General features: G+C 34.9%; 1 protein-coding gene across 1 annotated transcript in view; it reads left to right on the forward strand.

The window, feature by feature from the left end:
• Nucleotides 1–6,936: 6,936 nt before the first annotated feature.
• LOC114343248 (V-type proton ATPase 16 kDa proteolipid subunit c) overlaps nucleotides 6,937–17,910 on the forward strand; it is a 76,066-nt gene continuing 65,092 nt past the window's right edge. Inside the window, exon 1 of the mRNA XM_028294058.2 lies at nucleotides 6,937–7,467. Within this exon, the coding sequence (XP_028149859.1) occupies nucleotides 7,392–7,467 (76 nt within the window). The 5' untranslated portion in view covers nucleotides 6,937–7,391. The remainder of the gene's footprint in view (nucleotides 7,468–17,910) is intronic.

Below are 17,910 nucleotides of genomic sequence, written 5' to 3' on the forward strand. Positions count from 1 at the left end.
AGTCCCATCTCCGGAAGAACCATATTATCCATCGAGAGAAAGCAGACAAGCGCAAATACTGAAATGGATCCAGAAAACAGACAAGAAGGAATTATATTAAGTACTATATAAATACCGTGTTTGAGTGGAAGAGGTCCTTTTGACGCGGGGGGTGTGTGGCATATACATGTCGCGCACCCTACACACAAACTGCGTAACTTGCGCCTCTCCCCATTCACACACTCCTAATTTCCTCAGGGTAGCGGGTAGAGACTCGTCTATAAACCCAATAAGTGATAGTCCTACTTCAGGTATGCGACCCTGCCCACGCGAGCCTTGGTAAATCTACTAAGTCCAAACAGTAGATACCATTGTCCTTTCCTACTAACCCTGTTTAAACAAATTTCCTTATTAGCACTCCCAACCAAAGGGGAAGGCAACGGGAAACCACCCCTTTATTTCACCCACGAAAGTTCATGATATGAGCAATAGCTGCGAGGCCTCGGATGATGAGCTTCGCGATCCGGATGGCACCCGGCGCATCTTCTCGTCCGGGGAGGAATGTGTGAAATCAGTTACCGGGCATGTAGACGTGACTCATCAGGCTTTACATGCGAAATGTGCTACTGGTGAAAAATAAAAACTTAATAACCGCAAACCATACAACATAGCTACATGGAATGTCCGTGGTCTTTTACAACCGGGCAAACAAGCTATTCTGGAGAAGGAACTGGAACGAGCCAATATCTCTGTGGCCGGGCTCTCTGAACTTCACTTCCGTAACGAGGGGCACTACATAACTAATTTGGGACATTTCATGTGCTTTTCCGGCAACACTAACAAAAGTATCAATGGTGTTGGCTTTTGGGTTTCAAAATCTCTTTCTCCTTATATACTGGGATATCAAGCTATCAGTGATCGTATAATTTCCTTAAAACTAAATGGATCTCCTTCTATTGTCCATTTGATTCAGGTCTATGCGCCTACCTCAACTGCTGATGATGATACAACTGAATCTTTTTTCAACGAACTGGAATCATATCTGCAAAATATCCCAAATAAAGAAATCGCTATCATCATGGGTGATTTAAACTCAAAAATCGGAGTTACTATGGCTGACGAACATATACGAAATATTGTGATAGACGAAGCAACGAAGCATTAAACCTAGGAATTTTGTGCAGTAAGATAAATCGTCATGCAACTTTTTGCATTCGATTAGAGAGAGTGTCCGGCAACTTTGTGAACTAAATTCATCTAGGGCAAAAATTTTTGTGCATAAGAAAATGCATTTTAAAAGTGGATCTCGAAGAGGTGAAAATGAAAAATTTAGAACTTGGGCAATATTGATGAAATTGAGTTGAATTTTTATAATTGGGGGTTTTGGGGATCGCTGAGCACGAATTTCATATAGGCGATGGTCTCCAAGGTACCTGGTGCCCACGGTGGAACTCGTCGCCTAGAGTTTTACGTTATAATCATTAAAAATCAGTCAATATCCATTACTCGGGGGGTTTTTGGGGTCGCCGGCCACGAATTTAGTGTTGGCGATGGTCTCCAAGATACCTGGTGCCCAGGGTGGAACTCGTCGCCTGGAGTTTTATGTTATAATTATTCAAAATCAGTCAATCAAAGGTGCAATCACATACCTAAATAACATAACTAAGTAAGTTATGTGATTTCCACAATGCATCTCTCATTTTAAAAATTAATTGCTCAGTCATTTGACAACCGATTTTAAAAATTTTTATATCGCTGGATAGATCAATAACCGTTTTTTTAAGTTTTTAAGTAAATTACCATTTTTTATATCGCTTTTAAATAAAAAATGGCGGATTTTTGAAAAAAAAACGTTGTTGACTTTTTTTATTAAAACACCCGGTATATTCTTTTCTTGTCTTGAAAAAACGGTCATTTACCTATCCAGCGATATAAAAATTTTTAAAATCGGTTGCCAAATGACTGATCAAATAATTTTTAAAATGAGAGATGCAATGTGGAAATCACATAACATAATATCATTTTGCTCAGTTATGTTATTTAGGTATGTGATATCCACGTTGCACCCCTCATTTTAAAAATTAATTACTCAGTGATTTGACAACCGATTTTGAGAAACTTTATATCGCTGGATAGGTGAATGACCTTTCTTTCAATTTACAAAAAAATATACTGGGTGTTCCATTAAAAAAATGTCAACAAAGTTTTTTTCAAAAATCCGCCATTTTTTATTTCGTATTTGAAAGCAATATAAAAAATTCAATCCATTCAGACAAAACTTTTACTAAAATAAAACATTGCAGCGAAAACCGCATATTTCTATCTTGAACCGTTTAGAAGTTATAGGCAGTTAAAATGGGGGAAAATATAAGTGGACACCCGGTATTATACTAATACGTCGCTAAAGAGTTCTAAAAACCACTCTTTTTTTATATAAAAGCAGACTAGAAATCTAAAAATTAAAATAATACCGCAGAAAACACAAAAAATCGCTGATATAACTTAATTACCCTTGAAATGCCAATTATGTCAAAATTTCATAAATGTCATTAGTGTCAAAATTTAACGACAACTGCTTTAAAAGCGACAAAATTTTAAAATAATTTTTAAATAGGTAATTTTTTAGGATATAATATAAAAGTGTTTTAAGAAAAATTATTAAAGAAAAATATATTTAGCGACCCCCAAAACACCGAAGTAATGGATATTGACTGATTTTGAATGAATATAACATAAAACTGCAGGCGACAAGTTCCACCCTAGGCACCAGGTACTTTGGAGACCATCGCCGACATGAAATTCGTTCTCAGAGACCCCAAAAACCCCCGAGTAATGGTTATTGACTGGTTTTGAATGGTTACAACATAAAACTCCAGGCGACGAGTTTCACCCTGGGCACCAGGTAACTTAGAGACCATAGCCGACATGAAATTCGTACTAAGCGACCCCCAAAACCCCCAGATTAATGGTTTTTCACTGATTTTGAATAATTATGACATAAAACTAGAGGCGACGAGTTGCACCCTGGGAACCAGGTATCTTGGAGAACACCGCCAACATTAAATTGTGTTTAGCGACTCCAAAAACCCCCCGAATAATGGTTATTGACTGATTTTGAATGGTTATAACATAAAACACTAGGCAACGAGTTCCAACCCTTGGCACCAGGTACCTTGGGCACCATCGCCGACATGAAATTCGTACTCAGGGACCCTCAAAACCACCAGAGTAATAGTTTTTGACTAATTTTGAATAATTATAACTATAAACTCCTGGCGACAAGTTCCACTTTAGGCACCAGGTATCTTGGAGACCATCGCCGACATTAAATTCGTGGTCAGCGACCCCAAAAACCGCCGTGCAATGGATATTGATTGACTTTTAATTATTATAACATAAAACTCCAGGCGACGAGTTGTTCCACACTGGGCACCAGGTACCTTGGAGACCATCGCTGACATGAAATTCGTACTCAGTGACCACCAAAACCCACAGGGTAATAGTTTTTGGCTGATTTTGGATAATTATAAGTAAAAACTCTAGGTGACGAGTTCCACCCTGGGCACCAGGTATCTTGGATGCCATCGCCAACATTAAATTCGTGGTCGGCGACCCCAAAAACCCCCCAACTAATGGATATTGACTGATTTTTAATGATTATAACAAAACTCTAGGCGACGAGTTCCACCGTGGGCACCAGGTACCTTGGAGACCATCGCCGATATGAAATTCGTGCTCAGCGATTCCCAAAACCCCCGAATATAAAAATTTAACTCATTTCCGTCAATATTTCCCAAGTTCTAAATTTTTCATTTTCACCTCTTCGAGATGCACTTTTAAAATGCATTTTCTTATGCACAAAAATTTTTGCACTAGATGAATTTAGTTCACAAAGTTCCCTGACACTCTCTCTAATCGAATGCAAAAAGTTCCATGACGATTCATCTTACTGCACAAAATTCCTAGGTTTTGGGCTTTTTAGTGCTTCGTTGCTTCGTCTATGGGTAGATATGGAATAGGTGAACGTAATTCAAGGGGAGACCGCCTTATCCAGTTCTGCGTTGACAATGACTTGACAATAATGAACTCTATGTATAAGCACCACCCCAGAAGATTGTACACTTGGATCTCACCTAACGGACGACACCGAAATCAAATCGATTACATAATGATTAAACATCGCTGGAAAACATCTATTAGCCAATGTAAAACACGACCTAGCGCTGACTGCGGCTCTGACCATCAACTTCTTTTTGCAACGCTAAAGCAAAAATTCAAGGCATGTGCTAGGATCCGAAACAAGAGGATATCAAAAATAAAAGATACACAACAATTTAAAAGCCAATGTAATGAAAGATTCGAAAATATTTTACCAACTATCGTCACTCATGATTCCGAAAAGATTTGGTTATCTTTTAAAAATACCTTGATACAGACCTTGAATGCCGTCTCAACCGGACCAAAAAAAGTGTGGATGTCTGCAGATACTTTTGACCTCGTTGAAGAAGGTAGAAAACTTAAAATTGCTGGAATCGAGAACCCTCTCAGGAATTCCCAGTACCGACAGCTATCTAGAGCTATTCAGGCTGCTTGTAGACGAGACAAAAACAAACATATAGAGAAAATCTGCAGAGAAATTCAACTACATGCCGACACAAATAACACCAAAGAACTCTTTGATAAAGTCAGACTACTCACACGTAAATTCAAGCAGAAATCTTGGTCTATCAAAGATGATGAAGGTAATGTACAGACGGATTTGGACAAGGTTATTGATGTTTGGAGGGCGTATTGTAAGTCTTTATACGCCAATACGGACCAGATGCCAGCGGACACCCCGTTTGTACCTGACTGCCAGACCTCCACTTTCCATTCTCCTTCAACAGAGACACACCACACTAGTTTTGAATCTGAACCTGACATACTTTTTTCCGAGGTGGAATTCGCTTTAAAAAGACTTAAGTTAAACAAAGCAGCAGGATATGATCTCATTACTGCAGACGTCTTGAAGCATCTTCCGGAATGTGGAGTGAAAATATTACATCGATTGTGTAATGAAATGTGGCACACAGGCGTCCGGCCTGAGGATTGGAGAAAGACCATAATCATACCTCTTCATAAGAAAGGTTCAACAAATAATTGTAACAACTACAGGCTATTAGCTCTAATATCACACGCCAGTAAGGTGATCCTCTACATACTGCAACGGCGTCTAGAAAACTTCATAAGTTGGCAAAAAGCACCTGAGCAGGCTGGATTTGTAATGGGCAGAGGTACTAGAGAACAAATCCTTAATGTAAGAGACATCATAGAAAAAGCCAGAGAATACCAGATCCCGATATTTATATGTTTCGTCGATTATACAAAGGCCTTTGATAATGTTAGATGGGACAAACTATGGAACATATTGACGACAATGGGTGTACATAAACACTTGACTCACCTTATTAGCAAACTGTACCAAGATAACCTGGCATAGGTATATTCGAATGGACGGATACCTGTCTGACAAATGCACTTTGGAGAAGGGAGTACGCCAAGGATGCGTTTTATCTCCCTTATTATTTAACATCTATTCGGAGTTCATAATGCGCAGAGTCTTGGATGGTTGGGAGGGAGGAGTAAACCTAGGTGGTGTTAAGATATTTAACTTGCGTTTCGCAGACGACACTACACTTCTAGCCTCTACTCCAGAAGAAATTACTGAATTATTAAAAAAACTCGAGGTAGAAAGTGCTAAATTTGGACTCATGGTTAACTACAACAAAACCAAAATCATGGTTATTGATCGCCAACAACAGTTTCCTGAAACCCAAACTATTGCGGGATGCGAGGTAGTCTCATCTATGATATATCTTGGAGCTCTAGTTAACAACACAGGCAGTTGTGAACCCGAAATTAGAAGACGCATTCAACTAGCAAGAGCAGCAATGAGTGAACTAAACGGGGTCTGGCGTGATAGTCACATTACTATGACAAACAAAAAGAGACTCGTTTCAACTCTGGTCTTTTCCATATTTTCCTATGCATGCGAGACATGGACAGTCAAAGAATCAGATAGACGACGTATAGACGCCTTTGAAATGTGGACATGGAGACGCCTGCTTCGAATTCCATGGACGGCTCGCCGTACAAATATCTCGGTTCTGGATGAAATTAAACCGGATCAGCGTCTCTCCAGTACCGTTTACTCTAGAATTTTAAAGTTCTTTGGTCATATCCATCGAAGTGATCACAAAATGGAGCGGTTGGTGGTCCAAGGAAGGCCTCAGACTCAACGCCAACGCGGAAGATCTCCACAGCGATGGGCGGACATTACTAAAAAGCTTCTCAACAAACAGTATACTGAGGCAATACATGTAACTGATGACCGCGACCAGTGGAGAAATATTATCAATCAAACTTTCCGAGCTGCTGAAGCCCAATTATGAACCACAACACATCTACTAAGATGTTAATGACTATGATGATGATATAAATATATTATATTTAAACGATTTTTAAAAAGTAATCCGGTATGTAGGCATACCTAGGCACTGCTATTTGTTATTGAGAACCGCTATATTAATTATTATTAAATATTTTAAATTCTCCTTGACTTGACATGTAGCTTGGTATTATATATCTATACCAAAATGATTAATGTTTAATTTACGACTATACACATTAGATAATCTGTAAATCATGTGACTCAACCAATTTTAATTTACAAAAAATTATAGAATATCTAATATTTCTAATTCTCGAAATCTGTCTGTTAGTGTATACTTTTTGCAATACAATTTGTCCTAATCATCAATTATTGTGTTTATTCGAAAATATTATTTTGCCAATGTATATGTATATTACCTATGTATGCATTATACATTATACATAATCTAATGAAACGATTAAATGTACCTATATTTTTTAATATTCAGAAGCAGAAATGTCAACAGTTCGAAGTGCTCTGATTTAAATGTACCGCCGTTCTAATGAAAGAAAACGGAAACAAATGTCAGTCATGTGATCCAAAATTACAGATTCTCTTTTCGAAAATACTGTTCGCCATATTATTTCCTTTTGGGAACCTATCTCTAAAATAAAAAGATAATTTTACGTAACATCTACATTTTACAAAAATCTTGATTTTAAGAATTTCGTCACGTCATGCGCTTTGACTTAGTGTGACATCACCAAATTATCAACTGGATTTACATGCCATTGGAGGAATCTTGGCCTTCAGCTTGAATCCCACCAATCGAGAGGCTCGAAATTCTGCACTCCACCTGAAATTTTCTTATCGTCATATGACCCATTCTTGCTGGTGGCAGTCGTGTAAGCCATATTTGTCAGTGGGTTCGCTAGTTCCGTAGTGTGTTGTGCACATTTAACATCGTTCTGGCCTGTAAATACTCCTAATAACTTAAAAAATGGCAGATGACAAACACCCCGTCTATGGACCCTTCTTTGGAGTCATGGGAGCCGCGGCTGCTATCATTTTCAGTTGTAAGTAGAAATTTTGCTGGTCTTTTCGCCGCTAGACTATTGATTTTATGCCATCAGAAGGTCTTTGATTTTTTATAGCCTTAATTCTATCTTTACATCGTTGTTTTAAAATCAAGAATCGTAACTAACTTAGTGTTAGAAGCTAAAATAGTTTATATAAAAGTAATCTTTGTTTTTCAAGCAAAATTGAAACCATGGGCGTAGTAGATAAGTCATATGCCAAGATCTGGGAAGTACTTATTTATTTGAACACTAAAAGAGCTGTGAAAGGGTTTGCATTATAAAATAGAGATATTAGAGGCATATTTCCCCTAAATTATTTTTATTTAACAGTTTTATACCATATTCTGACCCACTTAAAACAAGTCACATGCCTTGTCAGACCCACCCGACTTGTGGTCTTATTATTTAATTTTGGTGTGATTGTGGTATTTCCCAACTTTATTTACCATTAGTATTGTTTAAATTCGTACTATTTTTTCAAAAAAAGTTAGATCACTATCCCTGAAAGTCGAGGTCAAGTCAATTAGTTTTTTTTATTGACAAAGTACTATTGTTCATTAAATACTTCCAATTTTTTCCCAAATTCAACAGTTATTACTGCCCAAGATTGCAAAGTATTCAAATTTTGTGTTTTTACTATACAAAATTTAAAAGTATTTATCAAATAATCAATTAGAAATCTTTTGTTTTACTCATTAAATGCCAGGACACCATTAACACCATGTTTGTTAAATTTTTTGCATTTCCAAACAATGTTTATTAATTATTTGCAATGGTAGTTTCTAAGTTGGAAAATTTAAACTATTGAGAGTTGAAAATGCGAGAATAAGGGGGTTTAACAACATTATTAACAAACAAATCAAAACCTTCACAGGTGGGTGTATCAAAAACATGTGACTGTCAAGGTTACTGTATATGACAAATCTAGAATGGTTCTGTCATTTCTACTACTAGAAATTTTTACTATATGATAAATGTTCCAGTGGTTACATTGATAAATAAAAAAATTGATAAAATCCAAAATTTATAGATAGTATTTCAATATACAGTTGAACCTGCTTATTGGAATAGCCTTTGTGCCAAGCTAAAATATTCCTATAACCGGAATATTGTAATAACTGATCATTGGTAGCTAGTAGAAACCTTTCCGGACCTCAATTTTTTATTCCTTGACACATTTGCTGCCACCTGATGCCTAAAGGCATTTTGCATGTGTTAGTCATTTGCCACCAATGCTTCCAGACATTCATAACCAGTGGAATTAAATAGGGTTCTTTTTGTAGTGACACTATATGAGAGTGACTGAGTATAAGGTGGCAGCGAATGTGTTAAACAGGGATATTCCTATAACTGGTATGCTAATAAGCGGGTTTGACTGTAATATGGTAATGACCATATAATTGAAGTTTAAAGTCTTATGATCATTAGTAAAACTGAAATTATGTGTTCTGTTTTAATTGCTCATAGCTTGTTTTTTTCTTTAAAACTCATTTTGGCATTCGTAAAGTTTTACATTATTCTTCGTAATTTTTTAAGCTATAGGTATTTAAAAGTTCACTCCCATTTTTCCAAAAATAAGTTAATAATTCAAACATTTTGGATCTAAAAAATCACATAATATATTACTGGAACCATGTGATCTTATCAGCTATACAATGTATGATAAATTTCTTATCTAACTATCTGTCATGTGATGGGCATGGCTTCACAGATATTGGGAAAAGGGATTTAATTAAAGAAATATTAAAGCTTTTATTTGTATAGTCACGCGATGGGCGTGCATTCTTTCTTTTTTAAAGGGTCTTTTTTTATTTAAACAAAAGCATTTTTTTTTAAATATGCAGCTATTTTTTTTGTTGTGATCATATAGAAATTTGTCTTCGTTTTTATTAGTTTTTGAGTTTTTTCAATAAGAAGTACATTAACAACTATATTTTTATCTTTTGTTTTATTTATTTATTTATGGGCGAACCCTTTTTACAAAATAAGTACAATTTTAAAAAAAGTATGGTAATTTAAAAAATACAGTTAACATGTTAAAGGTTTAAAACAAAATAAAACATTTATAAGCTAAAAATTACAAAACAATTAAACATGAAAGTACACAGACAAATAATATAAATAATAAACATAAAAAGTAGGTACCTACCCGTCGTCAAATGATATTTGACAATACGGCCTTGAATCTATTTAAGCTGTAGGAAAAGTCGCTTTCCTAGCTAATAATGAGCATAATTTGTTCTAAGCATTGGTACAGAAAATGAAACCAATTGTCTTGTCTGGCGGTTGAGAACTGCGAAATTAATTTTGGCTAACATATCTGGGCAGTTGATTTGTGACTTAACCTGCTTAAATAATAGAATTAAGTCGTGATGTAATCGACAGCTTTTTAATGTAGTAATATTTAGCATCTGTAAAATATCATCATAATGGATATACTGGCCAAGTTTAAATGCAACATGTCTAAGGAATTTATGTTGCACATTCTCAATTTTATCACTATACAACTGATAATAGGGAGACCACACCGAAGAGCAATATTCCAGATGAGATCTAACCAACGAACAATATAGAATCTTTAATGGTCTTTTGTCTTTTCTAATCTTTTGTCTTTTATTGTCATTTTCTTCAAACTTTGGACCATATTTTGAAGCATTTTAAACTTCTGCTCTAATCTGTTACACTCTTTATTTTCCACAGTCACAAGGTTGTGTGGGTGGTGGGGGATGGAAAGTCCTTCATTGACAGACTTTCCTTACAAATATCATTCATTTACTAATGAAAACATTTTCTTCTTATTTAATTATATTTTGTCACAAAATATGGGCCTTAAAATAAATGAGGAAAAAACCAAAATGTTGGCATCGATTCCAGATAACAGAGATATAGCTAGAAATGCTGAACAAAACTTTTGCATAGACCACTCCAATTTTGAGGTATTAAATAAGTTTACTTATCTGGATATCCTCATAACAAGTAATGACACATTTGAAGACTTGAAATGAACAATATTGTTAACGAAGAAACATTATTTTGGATATTAGCAGCAAACAAACATAAGTTTAGACAAAGAGACCAAACTAAGAATATAGAGAACACTCAACCCACCAGTGCTGACATATGGGCTAGAAACATGAATCTTCTTCAAAACGATATAATTTCGAATTTCACAAGAAGTATAAAGAGATCGTAAATGGTAGAGATATAGGTTGGCTTAAAGTAGCACTTCATAACAAGCAACCAAGACAGATGAAAGATAGGTGAGACTGAGATAGTAAGTAAACTGTCGCTCCTTAAAATAAGTACACAACTGAGACAAATGACATACACAAAACATGTGTCTAGAATTCACTAACCAAAGTTGTGAAAATATCAAAGAACAAAAATTTACCCCTTCCAATATATTTATGTGAATCATCAACAGCTTGAATATTTAGACAAATACAAATAGCTTGGCTGATGGTTTAACAATCAACTTGATTATAAACAAGAAATAAGAGCGAGAATAGAGGTAGAGGCTTTATCAAAATGTAAAGCTTATTTTGTAACAGTAGCATTAATATCAGTCTTAGATGTCGTTTTCTGCAGTGCTATGTATGTATGGTCAGTACTATTATATGGAATGGAGGCCTGGACGCTCAACATAACGCTGATGAACAAGTTAGAAGCCTTTGAACTCTGGCCTTATAGAAGGATATTGAAAATACCTTCTTGGACAAACCACACCACTAACGAAAATGGCCTGAGGAGAATAAGTAAAGATGGGGAGCTGCTAAAGATTATCGATGTCAGAAAAGTTAGCTTTCTATAATAGGACACATAATGAGAAACGAAAAGTGCCGCCTCACGCAACTGATCATCTTTTGAGTTTTCAATTTCATTGACGTCTTTTGAGTCATTTGCATGGAACAAGTTAATACATCATGCAATTTTAAATTAGGAAAACTATTTTGACCACCAAGAAGATCTAAAGCTATTAAAAGCCTTAGTGAAGTATAATTAAATGTTTGTTAACCTTGGATATTATAATAGAATATAGTCTGTGACAGTAATGTTTCATATAATACTTCCTAATTGTTCTGTTCATTGAACATGTTAACCACTCAAATATGGTAGTATAAATTTTTTCCCTTTTGTGGGCTACTTTCTTTTTTTATCATAGTATTGAATCACATGTGTTTTGTTTGAGTCACATGCATACAATGCACAAATTTAATAAAGTAACTCGTCATTTAATATTATCATTTTATTTATCAACCAGTATTTCAGTTTTTTACATAATATTACATTCTTGTGTCCCTTCTTTATTTTTAAACTCTTCAGCCTTATAAATGTTCTTGTTCTATTATAATGTACTTTTTCTGGTTTTTCTAATTAGAGGCTCTACCCCATCAAAATCTATTCCTAACATGTTCACAGAGAAAAATCTTCAAAACTGTTTAAATAGAATCTACTTGTTTGGTAAAAAAATTTTATTCCATGGTAGCATTCATGAACATACAGTACATATAATGAGAGAGCGCCATGGGAGATAATACGCTTTAATTATTATAATATTGTGGGAAAATCCAATCTCATTAAATAGCTAATTTTCACTGAATCAGTTATGGGTATCAAAACAGAATAATCTTTTTTAAGAAGCGTATTTGTAATTTGATTGACACTAGCTTTGTTTAAAATCTTGATTTTTTTAAGAAAAAGTTCATAGTACCCAGTTCTTTAATTATTTGTGAGAAAACCCATTGACTTACTTACTTCCCAAAGAGAATCTGTTCCACCTGTATATCCATTTTCTTTAAATTTGTAAACATGAATAATAATTCTCCATCTACAACTTAAATCTGCAACATCTTTGCCCAAATTCTGTAAAATGACAAAAGCCTATCTGAAAGACCATATTATTCAGTAGAAGAGTTTCTTGACTCTGATCTATGAAAACAAGTTATAGAAGCTGGAAGAAAAATAATGAGACTGCAAACAAACACAGTTACTGACTGCTACAATGAAAAAACAATACAATTAACACATTCAAGTTCGCCACCGCCTCTACGGCATTGACTCAGATTCAGTAAAAACACCGGGACTGCCCGTGAGGCATTTGTGTATGTATCTGATACAGTGGTCTGTTAATTTGTGCAGCCATTTGATCATTGTCTCTAATGAGATGCGGAGTTGAATGTGTTAAGTAAAAAAATATATGTTGACCGTTGGAAAAAAGTTGTTCTTAGACATAGACAAAACATATTTGACAATGAAAAACCTTGATAGCTCATATTGATCAAAGACCTACACCATTGTTAAAGAAGATGGCCTTTCTTATAAAGGCCCCTGATCCCTTGCGTTGCTAGAACACATAATAAACTTAGTGAACTAAAAATCATTCATGTTCTAGTTCTAGGTCAAACAATTTTGACTCAAATATGCTGTGTCCAAAATCGTGATGAAATATTTCAAAGATGGACCCTTTGGATTGCAAATCTCTGAACTATTATAAAAGCTAGATTTGATATAACATATTATTCAACCAAAACAATTCTAATTGAGGTTGTCATCCAGATATGGTTTCTAGACCAAAAAATATCAGAAAATTGTGTGAGAATTGTGTTGATTATATACCACAACTATCTGTATTCTTATCCAACAAGCTAGAAAAGTGAATTATGAACATATTTCCTATTACAACAATTTAAATTTTAATCTCTTCTCGTTTTCATTCGACTACTAAATGTTACTTATTTTAAATTATCACTTGTGTCCAACTTGAATTAATATAATACAACATAATGTATAACAGCTATTTATAATTGCAGCTCTGCATTTGTTACATATTGTTTACTTTTCCATTCTTTTATTATCTTAGTTAACACATTGCGTGCCATGCTTTAATCGGGATAATAGTCTCAGGGGCCATTGATATCCACGGCAACAAAGTAAGTCATACATGTATATAAAAAATGAGCGACATGGCCCCTGGCAAAATATCTGTGTATCTCATATTTATATGAGCGACAGGGCACACAATGTGTTAAACAATTCTATATGTAAGTCCAACAGAAATTTGGTATCACAAGAACTGTTTTTGTCACTCAAGCATGTTTTACTGATAAGGACATGTCACAGCTTATACATTTTGATTTGGGTTCTTTTCTTGATGATGTATTTTTGCAAGCGTCAGTCTGCTGTGTCCCAATCAGGGTCTGATAAGTTACCTGGATGTAAAGTTAATTTCGTATGAGTTTGCAAATTCTGTGCCTAGTTTATGTATTAATTCTAGACGTTCTTATTTGGTGATTAGGGACCACAGTTTATTTGGTTTTTAGGGTTCTTTGTTATATCATATTTTGCCATTTCAATGTTTCAGAAAGATTTAAGTTTAGTTTACCATCATTTATGTAATAAACCTCATATTGTAACTTATTATTTCTATCTCTTTGAACAAGAAACAACTTTTTCAATTATTAGTTGAAACTATGTAGTACATTTTATGTGGTTTTGTATTGCCAGATTACTTCAATTAAATATTTATGTGCATAATTTTAACAGAATGAATGTTTTATCCCTCTCTTTTATGAACGCCTTTCTACTAATTGTTTGACAATTGATTTCATTATCCTTAAGCACTGATATTCAATGTTGATAATATTTCATAGTTTAAATAATGTGATTCTATTGGATGTATAAATGATGTTTTAATATTTAACAAATGTTAGTTTAAGTAGTTAGTTTAGTAGTTTTATTGTAACATTCGAAACATCAATCTAAATATTTTCGAGTTTTCATAAGCTCGTTAATGTTGATTATGTTAACAGTTGATTCCTAACTTCTTGCTCTTTTTGGTAAGAAACAATTGTATACTTCCACACATCAAACAATTTTACTGCTGTTTCCCAAAAACTAGCATCTGGCAGCCCTAAGATAAACAAATCTCAAAATATTACTGTTAAAGATCACATTCACATTCTCACATTCAAAACTGAAATCCTCACCTTCAGAAATTCTTCATGTACAATATAATTTTTGCTAATGCATATTTATTGGGGCCTATAAATATTGGCTTAATAAGTTTTGATATTAATTGATGGATTCGACCGTTACTTGATGGAAGTTCATTTTATCTAATAAAACACTGAAAACGTTTGTTTTCTATACTTCCACAAAATTTATTACAACTAAGTGACTACAGCTGTTTCAGCAGAGTGACTACAGAGTGTTTCGGCAGAGTGACTACAGCTGTTTCGGCATCACTTGAGAAAGGCACTCTGCCGAAACAGCTGTAGTCACTTAGTTGTAATAAATTTTGTGGAAGTATAGAAAACAAACGTTTTCAGTGTTTTATTGTTAGTTTTGACATTATTTGTGATCATCATATATTATCTTTTCAATCACTTAACCTCTCAGCAAGCTTAGAGTCCCTTGCCCATCTTTCATCTGCCCACTTTGTCAGATAATTAATTTCGTCATTTTATTGTCTTCTCCACTTGTCATCTCTTACTCTAACTGTCTAACTCATACTCTAATTAACATGTTGGATTTTGAACTATTACCTGAAGAATTGAATAGACGAAATGGGAACCGATGCTAAAGAGATATTGAGGGGTGGACAACTGGAGGAGAGCAACCAGAGACAGATAGTTTGAGGCGGATGCTGTGAGAGGCCAGGGCCCGACTTGGGTTGTAGCGCCATAGAAGATAGGCCTGATGGATTGGAAAATATAATCGCATAAACCAATGATCAAAATTTCTACGTAAAAAAAAACTAAGTAAAAAAGAAAGCAACTAAAAATGCAATGTACAGTAGAGCGTCGATTATCTGAACATCGATTATCTGAACGTCGATCAACTGAACGACCAGTTATCCGAACTCCTGACTCCTGCGCCCGCACTCGAGTACTGAGCAAGCGTTAGTAATTAACGCTTAAAATATCTTCAATTTTGTATCTTCAATTTTGTATTATAAAATATGTTGTTGCAAAGACTGCACTTTTTTGTTTAATTTCTATTTGTCATTATCAAGGTATAAACAAATATAGTTATATATAAATATGGTTTTCATTCACTTGTGGATAAATATGTATGACAATCTCAATATAGTTCGATTATCCGAAAAAATCGGTTTTCCGAACGCCCATGTCCCCCAATTAGTTCGGATAATCGACGCTCTACTGTATTCTAAAAATGTTCTGTTCAAGATAAGTACATTTATTTTACAAATTATTAGCAATAAATATGAGTTTTAATTTTACAACTTTTTTTTATACTACAATCAAGGGAATAGTTATAAAATCTAACAAAATTATTCCAAAGTTTTGAATGTTTTTTATTCAGTTTACTAAGTTAGTCCTCTTATTATATCCATTTCTTTGTTTTTGTCGCTTCCTTCATTTTTGTGAAGATTGATATCGATGATAAAGATATGGGGATAATTCTGCAACTATACTGGAATCAAAGGATATAAAGCATGGACGCCCAAATAGAAATTTTTAGGGGGGGGGGCAGACGTGAAGATGTTACACATTATATTTTGTATATGTACTTTGGATAACCATATATAGTTTAAAGCACCCGGAAAGCTAGGGGGCCACGGCCCCCCTGCCCATGGGTATGGGCGCTCATGGTATAAAGGTTACCAACACTCTGTCAATCAATTTTTGTAACATAATTTCGAATTGTTATTTTATTAGTACTATTCCTTGGATTTTTAGTTGTTTTCTTTTTTACTTAGTTGGAATTTTAATCATTGGTTCATCAGGTCTCTCTCCTATGGTACACAACCCAAGTCAGGCCCTGGCCTCGCAGCATCCACCTCCAAGTATCTCTGTCCTTAGTTATCCACCCTCAATATATTTTAGCATCAATTCTCATTTCGTCTATTCAATTTGTCAGTTTAAAATGTTAGTTAGAGTATGAATTAGAGTAAGAGACAACAACTGCAGAAGACAATCAAATGCAAATGAGAAAATTAATCTGACAAGGCAGGCAGATGAAAGATGAGCAAAGGACTGTAAGCTTGCTGAGAATTTAAATGAGTGAGAAGATATGATGATCATGAATAATGTTGTTTGAGGAAGAGAGAAGTGTTTTGTAAGGAAGATTTATGAATGTGATATCAACTTGAGAATTGAGCCGCTTGACATATGAAATCTTTCTGGCCAAATCAACTCATCTATATAGTTTTAAAGATCCACTAGAAAAAACTCCTTGAGAGCCTCGACAAAAACTCTCACTTGGTAGCAACCTTCCCTGTCCTGTGAAAATTTTGTAAGAAACAACCAATTCGCTAGTAAGAGTTTATCTAAAAAATATCCAACTCTTTTTGTATTTTCATCGTCATCATTGACCCTACAACTCATGCCGAGTCTTGGCCTGTTCTAGGATCAGCTTCCATTCCTTTCTCTCATTTGCTTTGGCTTCTAATTTTCCAATTTTGTACTCTTAACACCTGTAAGTCGCCTTCCACCTGGTCCTTAAATCATGCTCTGGGCCTACTTCTTCTCCTCACTCCATTGGGTCTTTGATTACACATTACACCATCGTGTTTTGACGGTTCCATCACGTTCATTCTCTCTAAGTGGCCTAGCCACCACAGCCTGTTCATTTTGATATATACCAACCACTACTATGTAGGTTCTCTATAAAGGCGTCAAAGTTGAAAATTATAGCGCCTACGCCATAATTAGTTTTCCTGCAAGCCTTTATATAGTTTGTCCGCTATAACTTTTCCCATGCGTCAAGATTCATTTTCAAACAAATTAAGTCAAAACATAAAGTGAAACGAATGTCGATGTGTATACAGTGTGTCAATTTTAATACTTACAATGGGTTGGTTATATGTCACGAACAAATGCTGATATCGAAAAATGCTTAAAACCGTTTCTAGGATAGTAAGGGGGAACTAAAATGACATGAAGGAGAACTCACCCTATCAACCCCCTAGGCCCCACCCACCACAACCAAAAAAGTTTAAATTGCAAACCCCCTACTTGTGATACATCATTGAAAATGCTTTAAAAAATGCTATCCAATGATATAGATAATAATTATACAGGGTGAAGTAATAACTGTGAAACTTTGGCTTAAATGGAAAATTTAATAAGGTTTTTGTTGAACTACAAATTTGTTAAAAATGTCAATTAAATAAATGTTAAAAGTTTGTAAACATTGTTTTGTAAACAATAATACAGCCTATTTTCAAATTCTGCACGAACTTTGGCAAATATTGTTCTAGTAATAGCGCGACATGCTTGAGTAATTCTTTCTTGCACTTCCCCAAGTGATGCAGGTTGAGTTTTATAAACACCTGACTTAAGGCCATAGAAAAAAAGTCAGGTGGCGGTAAGTCTGGTGACCTCGGTGGCCACTCAATGGGACCTGTCCTTCCAATCAATTTGTTCGGATAATTAGTATCCAACCAGTGCTTAACTGGAGCCGCATAGCGAGGAG

The sequence above is a fragment of the Diabrotica virgifera genome, chromosome 6 (genome assembly GCF_917563875.1).
Source record: "Diabrotica virgifera virgifera chromosome 6, PGI_DIABVI_V3a".
NCBI classification, from domain to species: Eukaryota; Metazoa; Arthropoda; class Insecta; order Coleoptera; family Chrysomelidae; genus Diabrotica; species Diabrotica virgifera.